The 15,468-nt window shown below is 39.0% G+C and overlaps 1 protein-coding gene across 12 annotated transcripts in view; it reads right to left on the bottom strand.

The window, feature by feature from the left end:
* Positions 1-15,468, bottom strand: part of LOC130909208 (glutamate receptor ionotropic, NMDA 2C-like) — a 164,628-nt gene that overhangs the window by 49,208 nt on the left and 99,952 nt on the right. For 11 of the 12 annotated variants that reach the window (XM_057825396.1, XM_057825395.1, XM_057825397.1 and 8 more), the window contains 4 exons: positions 11,214-11,279; positions 10,906-11,094; positions 6,154-6,494; positions 2,932-3,046 (listed from right to left, as the gene is read on the bottom strand). In XM_057825396.1, the coding sequence (XP_057681379.1) occupies positions 2,932-3,046; positions 6,154-6,494; positions 10,906-11,094; positions 11,214-11,279 (711 nt within the window). Of the gene's footprint in view, positions 1-2,931; positions 3,047-6,153; positions 6,495-10,905; positions 11,095-11,213; positions 11,280-12,861; positions 12,897-15,468 lie in introns of those variants that run through there. The other variant, XM_057825406.1, reaches the window with a different exon arrangement.

Below are 15,468 nucleotides of genomic sequence, written 5' to 3'. Positions count from 1 at the left end.
TGATGTGCAAAATAACAGTTAACAAAAACACCATACAGCCATACAGTAACCCTAACGTCCATCTCCTAATTTTTATTTTCCCTCATTTCCTCACATCTAAATGCAAAACCTCAATTTTAACTACCTAAGAATATAGGATGTACAGTACAGTGATCCCTCGCTACTTTGCGCTTCAAACTTATGGCCCTCAGTCAATCGCGGATTTTTTTCAAATAAAACATAAATAAATAAATGCAGTATTTTAGACCCGATCCGATTACGTAGTCTCTCACTCTCCCTCCTGCCACTTTTCTTGGTCAGGCAGTGCACTGGAGTTGCTTATTAAAGTTAACAATGATTGACAGACAATTAAGGTTTGATCTTATCAGAAACACTTATAAGCCGAGACTTCAATGCGCCGCATGTGTCAACATCGATTAACTTGTTAAACAGTTGCTGTGGCAACTCGTTGTGTGTAAGTGAGCATCTTAAGCGGATTTGAGTGGACTCCCTCAATGAAGCATTTAATAAAGACAAGCATTTTTCTTTTTTTTTTTTTTTTTAAATGGATTGGGTGTCTACTTTTTTGTTGTTTAAAAATCAATTCGGTGGGACAGGAACATGTTTAAAACTTGTCATAATCATTACATTTAAAGTGCTTAAAAACTTGGATTTACATTTTTTTTTTTTATTCTTTGGTGGGGAAAGGTGAAAAACATGTCTTATATGTATTTCTTTGTAATGATAAATCTGAAAAAAATACATTGAAACCAAAAAAAAAAAAAAAAAAAAGAATTGGGGGGGCAGTACTTCGGGGTTTTTCCACTTTTCACAGCGGGTTGTGGTCCGCATTAACCGTGAAAAACAAAGGATTACTGTATATCAAAAATGGAAGATAATGTAAACAAATACATATACTGTATATGTTATTTGAAAAAAAATAGCACCACACATTAATAAAAACAAGTACAAATGACCAAAATTATGCACAGTGAAATGGTATATATTTTGAAGATAACTCAAACATTGACTTTTTTTATATTATATGGAATTATAGGTAATTGAACAAGAATAAGTTAAAAGTGCAAATTAACTATATTGCCAAATGTATGACATTTGATACAAGCCTCATTGCAGTAAGAAATTTTGTTTAAAAACTTACTGTGTTCAATCTCACTTTAGTTATATTTGTTTTACCACGAGAACTGCATGTAATGCTTAATGTATCATTTATGACACCAATTAGAGAACGTATACATTATACTAGAGCCATCCCGACTCGTCGACATTGTCAACGTCCTCGATTACCTAAATGCGTCGACGAGCACAACATCTTGTCGACAGTTAAAAGTGAGTTTAAAAGAAAATATGTATACATGTATATATAGAAACTATATGTAGAAAGTTGAGAATGGCAGACACTCGGCTAATGTCGGCCTAATGTAGCTGAATAAGCAGCTACTTACATTACGTAGCGCGTTGCCGCCTCAGTTAAAATCAACAATATTGAAAGCATCTCGTTTTAAAACCGGTTTTATAAATAAAGAATTCCTTAATATTTTGCTTTTCCTACATCTAATTATAATCAATTGAAGAATTTATACTCATGCTCAGTCATAGCTCCCAGTTAAGGTACATGTGCGACTAGGGTTGTTCCGATCATGTTTTTTTGCTCCCGATCCGATCCCGATCGTTTTAGTTTGAGTATCTGCCGATCCCGATATTTCCCGATCAGATTGCTTTTTTTGCTCCCGATTCAATTCCAATCATTCCCGATAATTTTTCTCGATCATATACATTTTGGCAATGCATTAAGAAAAAAAATGAATAAAACTCGGACGAATATATACATTCAACATACAGTACATAAGTACTGTATTTGTTTATTATGACAATAAATCCTCAAGATGGCATTTACATTATTAACATTCTTTCTGTGAGAGGGATCCATGGATAGAAAGACTTTGTATATTGAGACTAAATATTGCCATCTAGTGTATTTGTTGAGCTTTCAGTAAATGATACTGTAGCCATGCCCAAATGCATGATGGGAAGTGGAACCATGACTGTGCGTAGTGCTACCAATTGATATATCTTCTCTGCGTTGGGAAATAACATAAGGTCTTAAGAAAACGATCAATTGCTACCTTGCTTCCCCACATTGCTTGCCATGATATTTCTAATTGTAGGAAGAGGGAGTTTAGCCAATTAAAAAAAAGGCTCCAAAGGCTGCCAAAATTCACTCTACTCATTTTACGCTGCCTTTTATTTCTCTATAAAGGTAAAACGGCACCATTACAGATTGAGCGCGACAATGAGTGAGTGGGTCGTGCAGCGCATGCATTAATTGCGTTAAATATTTTAACGTGATACATTTTTTAAAAAATTAATTACCGCCATTATCGGGATAAATTTGATAACCCTACCTTAAGCCTAAACTAAAGACTCTGAATGAGTGTAACATATTATGTCTGTAACGTTATATACAATTGGAAAACGATTTAATTTAAAAAAATATATATATTTAAAAAAGGCATGGCCGATATTTTTTTGCAGATTCCGATACTTTGAAGATTACGTGATCGGACCCGATCGATCGGGATGCCGTAAATTTCTGCTTCAAACCTCCGGTTTAGAAAAAACCCCATGAGTTGCGGTTGAAGTTAACCGTGTGTTGACGAAGTTAAAACTGCTAAATCAAGCCAGAGGAACCCACGGAATCTCCAAAAATGGATTTTCGGAAGTTTCATTGTACATCATACTTTCTTTCTGACATATTGTATCATTGTAATCTCCTCAAGCTTATGGTGCGATTGCTCTTCTTGTCAGATGAATAATATGTTAAAGTAGCTAAATGCACATTAGCATGGCAAACCATCTGCCGACATAAAGTTTTGTGAGGGAGTTGTGAGCTTTATGAGGGGGGAACATAAATTTCTGCCTCACACATACCTTGTCCCACACTCTTTCTCGGTCCAGGGCGATTATAAACATGGAAGGGTTGGAGAGGAAGCCACGATTGTTGAACGACAGGTCCCTTTTTTCCCACGTCACGTTCAGCATGTGCCTACAAAAAAAGTCAACCGGGGATAAAAAAAAAAGAAAGCGGTTCTTATTTCCAATCAAAAAACTTTTACCACATCACACAAGGGAATTTGCATATTCATTTGTACGCTTGCAATCATCACTTTCTAATTAAACCTGGAGCTCCCCCAGGAGGCTTCAGTCTAATGCCGAGTAACTCATTAGGGGATAATAGGAGGCCGGCAGTGTTGTTCCGACTGGGGCCATTTCCGCTGTTTGTTATACAGTGTTCGTACGACACGATACGGTCCTGACAGATTGGCTTTTGAATAATAAATCAAGGTTAATTTGCATGTTAGGCTACAGGCAAAAGGCACAGAATGGCACTTAATTCAAATGTTTAAAATGAAAATAAAGTTTATTGAGTTGGGGAAGGAAACAGTAATAATTGAGGCTGGTCAAGTTTGGCCTTCAAATCTTATGTGATTAAAAATCTGAAATGCTTCCATCCATACTCGGAGATTAAAGTGCCTGTGACATGAAAAAGCATGTTTATTTAATTATACACACGGTATTTTATGCTCCTGAATGAAAATGGACCGCTTGGATGTGTGTGGAAGCGATCGCTATATTTATTTAGTTTTTTGAATCCCGCGCCATGAAAATGAGTGACTTCCGGCAACAGTCTCGAGTTGAGAAAGAGGGCGCTGTGACATGTACGGAGGAAGGAGTCCTCTTCACTATACAGCCGTACTGTTGTATGAGAAGGACTAAGGATTCAGCTGATTTTGCGGATTAATACGTTTGTTTTTCGCATCACGCCAGCCAAACAGCTGCAGAAAAATCTTGCTGTAAGAGGGAGAGGCTTGTGCGCCTTTTTGGAGTTTCAAAAGGTTCCCATTCACCGGTGGATATTGGCCAAAACAAGCCCTACTACTGTGGGACCATTGGACTTGCGAGAAAGTGAGTAAACATCGTGTTTTGTATTATGTCAAATACTGGGATCATTTTAATACGGAGGTGGCTTGCGTTTTGTGGCTGACATGCTCCTTGTCCCCTCGGCCGACAACTTCAGCTTGTCGCACATCCCCCCGCCGGGCGAGCACTATACTCGGCTTTTGCACTCTTGGTGTGCCCGGTGTTCTGTCAAATTTTCCACCCGATCAGAAATTGCAACTTAGTGTTAAAAATAGCCGCGAATATAGCGATTACAAAGTAAACACTACAAACTTTCTTTAAATAAAGGACTACTTACGTTTGATCATTGATAGGCATGTAAAAAGCTCTCCTCATGCACTTTAGCTGCACGTTAGCTGCACAACAACTGCAGCCGCCCTCCTCCGGGGAACAAGCTCTAAATTGCTCTCCGCCGGGCAGTTTGCCGATTGGCGAAGACAATTGACAACCCAGTCGTCATGTGAAATGATCCGGGCTAGTTATGTGTGATTTTCCGCTTCGAAGACTTTGAAACATCACTCTGTTCGGGTTAGTATGTCGGCTAGCTGTCACGCCTCTTCGTTTGTTTACATTCTCCGCAGCCGGGGAAGAGAAATGACATAAGCCCGATTTAGGTGGCATAAAATATCGTTCGGTAGGTGCGACAGTAAAGGTGAAGTCGACAGTTTTGACCATTATGGAGTAATTTTGCCATCTCGTCCTGAATAAGTGCATTTTTATTATTTCATATTCCATTTAGCACAAGACTGTTATTTGTCATGACCATGCCATTTATTTAGCAATTGGGGAAAAATACTTGGATAAAAAGAATATCCGGTAAAAATATTGAAGTAGAGAGACAGAAACGATGACAATTTGCAGCTCTCTTCGTCGCGTTTTCCTCGTTGTGAATAATTCCACCTCGACGGGCTGACTGGTCTTTCTCAAACCATTTCTTTAGCTATTGGGGAAAAATACTTGGATGAAAATAATATCCTGTAAAATATTGGAGTAGAGAGACTGAAACAATGACATTTTGCGGCTCTCTTCATCGCCTTTTCCTCGTTCTGAATAATTACCCCTCAACAGGGTGACTGGTCCTTCTCAAGCCATTTATTTAGCTATTGGGGAAAAATACTTGTGAATAATTCCCCCTCAATGGGCTGCATACTAAATCAGATGAAATCGTGAGTCCGCTGACGTCATCTACCTGTTGGGGACACTAGAGCCGTATAATTGTAGGCGTGGCAAACCGGCAGATTAAAAGACAAATTTCTCGTCATCTGCGCTTTGCTAAATTGTTGTATATAGTCGAATCGTCTCAAAATATGATTCTAATTCACATAATAATCCTATTTAAGACTTTTTTTTCTCATGTCGTACGCATTTTAAGGGGGGCCGAAAATGGCTGAAAATGTCATTGCATGTAAATGACTTTCCAAAAGTATATTAATTTAAAATTAAGGCTTTGCCAGTAAAATGTTGTCTATGAAAGTTATAAAGCAATAAAACGATCAACAAAAATGAATGAATTGAACAAAAAAATAAATAAATTTATAATCACTAAAGACGCTAATTGTACAACAGAGACACACCCGGGCGTACCATAATCAATGGATGACGTCCTTGGCCAAAAGCAAAATGATTGGAAACAAAAAGCGATTATTTTCAATGTATGATTATAAATATTTCTGGCTGGAATATTCAGTCAAAAAGGTTGCCTGTTTTGCCTGTCGCCATTTTTCAAACTCACCACGGTGAGGATTTGTTTCGCAAGAATGTGAGTCACTGGAAAAACTTGGCATTAAATTGGATATCTCCGCAGAACGCGAAAATCGGCATCTCCTACTCCACAGAAAAATGTGCGCTCTCACATTTTTTTATGAGCATGGGCTAAGCTACAAATCAAGCATATATCTTGTAAATTACTTTTATTGCTGCCACCACGTTTCGGGGTCATGAAAATGTTTTGCCCCCCCGCCACAAAAGTCAAACTCCGCCTATGCTACTGTTTTTCAGTCTAACTCATACATGAGCACTTAAACATGAGCTGCATTGTGATCACAAACATACAACTGATTATACAGTTCAGAACAGAGAATACAAAAATGACCTTGGATAATCATCCATAGCTTTACTAAGTCTCAAGACATGGACTATGCAGATTTCACAATGACTTTGTCAAAGTGTTGCACAGGGAACGTCAAAGCATACCTGAAGAGCGTGTTGTTCTCGGAGTATTTTGCGGGCTTGCTGCAGTCGCCGTGTCCCTCAGGGATGAAGCCTCGCTGCTTCTTGAAGCTCTCGGCGCCCTTGGCCACGATGGCGACGCCCTCGCGCACCCGCTGCCGCAAGCTCTTGCGCCACTGTTCCGTGATGACGCCGATGACGCCCACCGGGAAACTGGTGGGTGGCGGTACCTCAGGGTTGCCAACAGCCAAGCTGGGCAGGATCCAGATGTAGCCTGGTCCCACCAGGCCCACCTCGAACGCTTGGCGGAACAGGAAGTGTGCCTCTTCAAAGGAGCAGTACACCAGTAGCACCTGGGAGTCCACCTGAGGGTAACACACACTTGAAGTTGATGGAGTATTGTAGGGGCATGCCAGTATTCTTTATCCAGGCAAGGCTTATCAGTATACGTGAACCGTTGCATTAACCATAAATTGATTGATCATGCCTGGATAGTGGAAAAATATGACCACATCAACAGGTGCAACAATTAATCGATTAATCAACAACTAATCGATTAGCAAATTAATCAACAACTATTTTGATAACCAATTAATCGTTTACAACCTTCTTCACCTTAAACTTGTCTAAATTCCTGAAATTATAACATATATATATATATATAACTTCTCAATTGTAAATATCATCAGATTTCTTCATTATATTTTTCAGTTTTCAGACATCTTACTATTTAGACTAGCTTCTTAATGATGCTACAACAACTAATCGATTAAAATCGATTAATAAAGTGGTTGCCGACAAATTTGATAATCGATTTTTGCCGGCAGCAACGAGCAGTCCCGTTTGGGTTCTTGTTTGTGTGTAATGTTAAGCTGTGCGCGCGCGTTCCAGTGATTAGAGCAAGAGAGAGAGAGTTCACTGCTGCACTCAGGTCAGGTTGCTGAGTCAATAATATTACAAAGTGTCGAGAGTTAGATTGTCTTTTGTGCTGTTAGATCCAGTGTGCCTCCGTCAGAGGTGAGTAAATGAAGCCATTTGTAGGGTTTGTATTCTTTGTTGGTGAGACATTACTACTTAGCAATAAGCCAGTTAGCGATTATGCTAATCAGTGTCCTAAGCGTCCGTTTGTTTTGTGTTTTGGAGAAGCATAATAGTGCTTGAGTAAAGTTGATGGTAAATTTCTTTTTATAAAGAAACCACACACATAAACCCATTCACATAACAGCTTAGAGCACAGGTGTCAAACCGATTCCAGAAAGGGCCTAGTGGGTGCTGGATTTTGTTCCAACCGATAACGCGCAGAGTTTAACCAATGAACTTCCTGCTGAAACAAGCAGCACCTGTCAAAGTTTAACTGATTACACATGTAAAAGATCTAATTGGTGAAAAGGTGTCCTCTTCATTGGTTGGAAAGCAAACCTGCACCCACTAGGCCCTTTCTGGAATCTGTTTGACACCTGTGGCTTAGAGTCTCAACCCAAACTCCCTTTCAAACTGTAAATTGTCATACAAGGGAATGTGCTTTGAAATTGAATTTTGTCTTCATTGTTACCCACAACAAGCCTCAAGTTCAACTGTAAAGGTCATTTAAAAAAGTACAATTTATCCGATCCATCGATTAATCGTTTAATTAATTAGCCGATTAATCGATTAATTGTTAGTTGCAGCCCTAACTACATCATAATTTTTTTAAACTGTCATGTTCAGCTGCTTAGACATGGAGGGAATAAGCGTGTCCTTTTGGTTACAGTTTTAATGTATTACATGGGAGTTTGATATTCTCCCATTGTGGTTGTTATAATGTTTATTTTTTAGGAGAAAGCAGTGAACAGGAAGAGATTATGAGGGGACAGAAAGGAAGGAAGCTGACAGAAGAGGAAAAGAACAAACAACAACAAGAAATACATTATTACACGCCTATGCTACCTAAGAACATAGTGGTACTATCGTTAGCCAATTGTATTTACCCGAGGACACTATATGGGGGTCCGATAACCAAGGAAAAAGAGGATGGAAGGTGAGTTAAAAGAAGATGTGATTAGGTGGGGGGAGGGGGGGTGTCACATACAAGTCAGCGATGTGAGGTGAGGAACCCAGTACAGGTAGTCCCCGGTTTACGAACGAGTTCCGATCCGACACAGGCGAAATAACCCGAATTTCCGCATAAATCGTAATTAACCCTTTAAGTAGCACTAAATCTCAAAATAACTATCCAAAAATATGTATTATACGTCATTGTACTGTCCTTGCCAAAACGTTGGAGCTTAATCCTAGCGAGACAGTGAGCTAAGCTGTAATCTTTCCCCTTTCACTCGGTTGCGCGACTTCTTCGTGGGAGCAAACGTGATCTCCCTCGTATGTGTGCGTTAGCTCTTCTTCATGTGCGCAACTATGTTTTTCTTCGTGTGTACATGCATTCTTACTTGCGTGCAGAGGTACTACGTGCTCTACACTTCCTTCGCCAAAATAAAAGCATTCATCACAAAGCCAAAAGTCAAATGATAACCAAATAGACATTTCACACAGACACATTTCAAGGGCAGAACAATCATATTAATAAAATACAGTAAAAAAATAAGATACTGTGAGGTACAATAAGGTACTGTTTATTCGACTGGAATCAAAATGTTGGACGAAACTCAGGCGTCGTATAGTCAAAATCACGTAATTCAGATACGTCGTAACCCGGGAGTACCTGTATTATGTAAATCCCCTGTAAGTGTGGATATGATAACATCCTATTCGATGCTACCTGATCGCGAATCCTGGCACTGACAAATAATTGATAATTAGCACCGTCTGATGTTGAAATACTGTGCGTATACAAAATGTAATGTATACAGTGGTCCCTCTGGAGCCCAAAAACCTACGCTAAATCATTCATAAATATGCTGGTACAATTACAATTGAAAAATTAATAATAATTATGTAATGAATCGGGTTCTTCGCATTCTGTTCCTGAACGCACCGTGTGACGGACGACAGAATGGGAGAGGTGCAGAAGTTTTTACTTTCTCTTTTCATGCTGTTGTTGGCGTCGGCTACAGCGGACAGTAATCGTGCTTTGCTACACAAGTTCTGAAATATATGATTAAAAACCTGACGAAGCTGGTGACTTCCTATCCAATGTTACAACAATAATAATTGTCACCTTAACTTATAAAGACTGGCCAAGACTCCACCATCAGTTGACAAGACAACTCCCTCAGACTTTGCGCCACGCCTTCCCGTAGGGGGCCGACCCATAGAGCGTTGAGGAGGCTTTCACTATTCACTGTTATAAACTCAAATACACTCTGCGTTCTAATGCCTGATTTAGGTGGAAATAGGACGAAGGTTTTAATGCATACAAGGACGCAGGACTGTCTCAAGTGTGATTTGGTTGAGTATTCAAGGTAATTATTATATTTTTCGCACCATGCGTGCAATTGAAACGTTGTGAATACGGTGAAATTAATAGAAAAAATTTGCCAAACTTTAGCTTGATATATTTACGTAAAATGAATTGATAACTGCCCGTTTTTTTGCTTTTAACCAAGAGTCTAGACTCATTTACGTTCATATCTATAGAAATTCCGTGATTTAAGCATTTATTTGCAAGAATTTTCAACTTAATAGGCTCTTGTTTTCATGAAGGCAGCCATGTTGGATTAAACAATACAGTAACTTTTGCTTGAAATATTTACGTAAAATGAACGATAACTGCCTGTTTTTTGCTTTTAACCAAGAATCTAGACTGTTTTACGTTCATATCTATACAAATTCTGTGATTTAAGCATTTATTTGAGAGAATCTTCTACTTAAAAAACTCTTTGTTTTGTGACGACCGCCATGTTGGATTTTGTATTTCTACACAATAGCAGAATTCAACCTAATTAAGTTGTGATTGTATATGGAAAAATGCAAATTTTGCTTTTGTTGAGTAATATTAAGATGATTCTACATGCTTTCCTGACGTATTAAGTTTCTAATGTAAAAATTCAGAGATTTTTTTAGATGTTGAAAACTTAAATAAAAATTAAGTTGCTATTTTCGGCAAAAACTTATGTGAAATGGTTAATATTGCTATTGATCCTGAAAATATAGGTGATTATCTCTGCAGTCCGTGATTTTTGTGCATCTAGCGTAAAATTTGAGAATTGTATAGCATTTTCAAGTTTTGTTATACTTGTATAAAAAACTAATCGGGATTTTATTTGGGAACGACTTTGAATTTTTTAATGTCGTTGCTCATGGAGACTCATATACTGTATGCATAAGGGAAGTGTCTGTTTTGGTTTTAGGTCGCTAACAGCTTTGGTTTTGAAAATATTTGAATTTTAACATTTTGAAAATAGGCCCCCTAGGGATCGGCCCCGTACACGATAGTGAAGTCTATTGACTGGCGAACGGAGGTCGGAGGAGGACCAGTGAGATCGTAGACATATTCCGGCCGTATTGTTGAGCCAGTTCACTGACGCGCACACCACCATCACATTTTTCTATCATTTCCCTCTTAATTTCAATGCTAAGCGTCACCTTTTTCCTTTTTTCACCACCTGCACTAACCTTCTTGGGACCCATGTTGATTTCTCTCACACAAAAAGCTGCTGTGCGTCCGCCTTGCAGGAAAAAAAATAAATTCCGACGCTGTCTTAAATCGTAGTATTTCGAGCATGTCATCATATGTTGGGACAAATGCCGTGTCAAATTTTAACGTCGGATATCGAAAAGATCGTATGTCCATGCGATCGTATGTCGATGTACCACTGTATTTGTGTTAACGTGGCATCATACCTGCTGCAGAATGCGCCTAGTCCTCATATCATTGGCCCCAACGGACATCTCAATGGACAGGACGTCCTGGAGGTCCCACATGAAGTAGGAGGTGTCTGTGTAGGACTCAACAATCTCCACAAAGGTGTCGTATCCGGGCAGCAAGCTGGTGATGATTGCAAACTCGCCCCAATCATACTCCTCCATGAGCTATTGGATAAAGTTAGGATGAAATAATATCATCTTCATCAAGTTGATAATTGACCAATTGATAGGACAACCCCATTGATTCTTCTGTTTCCTTTTAACAAGATACTTGCGTGGTGTACCTTGAACATGCAGAGAATCTGCTGCTCCAGAGACGCTCCCATCTGCAGGAATGAAGATCCTTCCGCCTGCCGGGACAACGAAAGAATTAGTCTTTTTGTTCCATTACAAAATGTTCAACATATTTCTCAAGCTCCTGGATCATTATGTGCCATCTGGGAGGAAACATTTGATGTCGCAAATAAGTGGTTTTCACAAAATTTAGCAGTAAACTGTACCAAAATGGTTACCTACTGCATAGGCTATCAATAAAACTCCTGTAACATGAGCATTATTTATTACTTTTGCAGTTACTGTACATGATGAAAAAATGATAGGGATGTTATGCTACTAATTGCTATTGTCATACCAATTTAAAAAGTAATACGTACTAGCACTTTTGGGGAAATGGATACCATATTTGGGAAAAGAAACAACATATAATGCTAAGTATAAACCGATCATTGTGGGAAAAAACTATGCAAATTAAAAATATTTCATAAAAGAAAAACTGATGACCTTTTGTATTGCAATAATTCTTTCTACAAATTCAAGCACATCTTTCTGAAGATACCCAGTGATATTTGGCATTTTACGTATGCTCATTAGGTGTCTGTGTTCGCTCTCAAGAATGTGAACTCGCTGTTCCCTTTCTGTCACGGCGTCGCATGTGTGTTAGCATTCGTTAGCATATCATCTGTCCTTGTTTGTATGTGTGAGTTTGTATGTTAGCATACATTAGCATATCTGCAGATATACGATGAAATGCGATCTTTACAACCGGCATATGCATTGATTGTGTTATTCTTCCTTCATCCAGAGTACCTCCTAAACAATACACAAAGATGTTAATGTAATTATGAATTAAATGCGGCATAAAGAATAGGAACACAGACTGAGAGATTTGGTCATTTAAACTTTTTGCCCCTGTTTGTCCCATTGGTCAAAATTCCAAGGCATTATTCACATGTAAAAGCCTGTTTAGGAACATTTCCAGAGCATCAGGAAATATGTTCATTTAATTTACTTTCAGTATCTGTATGTCTGCATAATATGTTAGTTAATTAGTCTATAAATGTATACATTATTAGATGAGTTGTTGATTTGAGGCACCAGACTGTTCTGGTTTATTTGTGGTACATTTCTGATGAACGCAAGGTCTGGATAGAGCTCAGGAGTCATCAGCAAAATCCACAGGAACACCATTGTCACCCACAAGGTATGCAATTTACGTACGTACTTGCATAATCAGGGTTCATACAGGTATCAGCAAATTTCATTTAATGCTTATTAATGCCACTTTAAACTAATTTAATGCCCATGTCCAACTGGAGATAGTTTCATACACAGAACTTTTAAATAGAGTTGTGCGTTAATGACTTTTTAACTGATATCACAATGTTGTCCAACATTCTAAAACCCAATACCGATATCAAACCGATACTGTTGTCATTGTTCATTTGAGGGCCTCCGTTCAGGCAGGGGATTCAGAGTCCCTTGTTTTAAGTCCAACAGGACAATGAACTCTATTTTTACCAAGTGCGATTAGGCTGCTAAATTTCCACAATTCTTGCACCGAGATGCAAAGCTGTCCATAGCATTTTTTAAAATTGTAGTCTTCGTTATTGTAGGTGTATGTGTTATCTGTAGTTGTGTTATCTGTATGCTTACCTGGTGTAGAATAAGTTTCCTCTTCTTAGGGGACAATGAACTTGAACTAAACTGAAGTTATACACTCACCGGCCACTTTATTAGGTACACCTGTCCAACTGCTCGTTAACACTTAATTTCTAATCAGCCACTCACATGGTGGCAACTCAGTGCATTTAGGCATGTAGACATGGTTTAGGACAATCTCCTGCAGTTCAAACCGAGCATCAGTATGGGGAAGAAAGGTGATTTGAGTGACTTTGAACGTGGCATGGTTGTTGGTGCTAGAAGGGCTGGTCTAAGTATTTCAGAAACTGCTGATCTACTGGGATTTTCATGCTTACTGGGATCTACTGGGACTTTCATGTTTACAGAGAATGGTCCGAAAAAGAAAAAATATCCAGTGAGCGGCAGTTCTGTGGGCGGAAACGCCTTGTTGACGCCAGAGGTCAAAGGAGAATGGCCAGACTGGTTCGAGCTGATAGAAAGGCAACAGTGACTCAAATAACCACTCGTTACAACTAAGGTAGGCATAAGAGCATCTCTGAACGCACAGTAGGTCAAAATTTTAGGCAGATGGGCTACAGCAGCAGAAGACCACGCCGGGTGCCACTCCTTTCAGAACTGAGGCTACATTTTTCACAAGCTCATCGAAATTGGACAATAGAAGATTGGAAAAACGTTGCCTGGTTTGATGAGTCTCGATTTCTGCTGTGACATTCGGATGGTAAGGTCAGAATTTGGCGTCAACAACATGAAAGCATGGATCCATCTTGCCTTGTATCAACAGTTCAGGCTGGTGGTGGTGGTGTAATGGTGTGGGGAATATTTTCTTGGCGCTCTTTGGGCCCCTTGGTACCAATTGAGCAACGTTGGAATGCCACAGTCTACCTGAGTATTGTTGCTGACCATGTCCATCCCTTTATGACCACAATGTACCCAACTTCTGATGGCTACTTCCAGCAGGATAATGCGCCATGTCATAAAGCTGGAATCATCTTAGACTGGTTTCTTGAACATGACAATGAGTTCACTGTACTCAAATGGCCTCCACAGTCACCAGATCTCAATCCAATAGAGCATCTTTGGGATGTGGTGGAACGGGAGATTCGCATCATGGATGTGCAGCCGACAAATCTGCACCAACTGTTTGATGCCATCATGTCAATATGGACCAAACTCTCTGAGGAATGATTCCAGCACCTTGTTGAATCCATGCCATGAAGAATTGAGGCAGTTCTGAAGGCAAAAGGGGGTCCAACCCGTTACTAGCATGGTGTACCTAATAAAGTGGCCGGATAGTGTATATGCAGCTGTGGAACATATTATGGCTAATCCACTCGTCTGCGGGACTATCACATGTCTGATGGGATTCACACATGACTAGGTGCTAGGTGTAATTATTAGACATACTCAAGTAGAAAACCTCGGTGTCAGGATTAGCGATGAGACAGCATAGAATAGGACAAACAGGACATACTCGCATTCACAAGGGATTCACACAAATACTGGGCTCTACATCACTTGGCTGATTTGTGTACACTCCACCCCTCCCAATAACATTTTTTTTCAGCCCCCACCCCGGTCGTCAGGCCCCCCACATGGTGTTAACCGGAAATACCTAACGATAGCACCAACATATTCATAGTTAGTGTAGGCGTTCAATGTATTTCTTGTTGTTGTTTGTGCTTCTTTAGTCTCTCTCTCTCTCTCCTTCTTTTCTTCTGTTCCCACATAACCCCTTCCTGTCCGCTGCTTTCTCCTACTCAACGAGGTACGTTGAATGATCACAATGGGAGTATGTCATACACCCATGTGATACATTAAAACTGTTCAGACAAATTGGACACTCAGATCTCCATTCTCCGTGTCAAGCAGCTAAAGAGGACAGGTTTAAAAAATTAAATAAATAAATAAATAAATAAAAAATTATGGCTAATTGTATTGTATATATTTTATTTACTTGTATATATTTTTTTTAAATTTATTTTATTATTTACTATTTTCATAATTTATATATAAACTTATATTTATATTTTTTATTTTATTAATCCGCAACCTGACCACGGATTTAAACAGTAGATGATGGATGCAGATTATATTGATGTATTATATTTATTATTATTCATTTTTATTTTACTTATTACACTTTAAATATATTTATAATTAATTATTATTCAATCATTGATTGTTCATTTAGTTTTGGCATGAATGCAAATGGTCCGCTCACGTAACAAATCCCAAGCATTTTAGTTTGGAGACATCGAATGGTCAATAAGCATAAGGGCTGTGCTAAGCTGTGACCAGCCCTGGTACAAAGGCAGAAGGCTTCTACATTCACTTTGAAGGAAGCATGCACCATTAGACCGGTCCAGAAAAGAACTTTTGGAAGATGGTTTCTTATCCTTCCCCAGCTTTATACAAATCAACAATCCTTGATCGCAGGTCTTCAGACAGCTCTTTTGACCGAGCCATGATGCACATCAGACAATTCTTACCAGGTGTGTGTTTTATAGTGGGCAGAGCAGCTTTAAACCACTCATTAGTGATTGGGCACACACCTGACTTAAAATGTTTGGTAAAAAAATGTTTTCAATTGCTCTTTAAGTCTCCTTAGGCAGAGGGTTC

Source organism: Corythoichthys intestinalis, chromosome 21 (genome assembly GCF_030265065.1).
Source record: "Corythoichthys intestinalis isolate RoL2023-P3 chromosome 21, ASM3026506v1, whole genome shotgun sequence".
NCBI classification, from domain to species: Eukaryota; Metazoa; Chordata; class Actinopteri; order Syngnathiformes; family Syngnathidae; genus Corythoichthys; species Corythoichthys intestinalis.
This window is presented reverse-complemented; position numbering and strand designations above follow the sequence as displayed.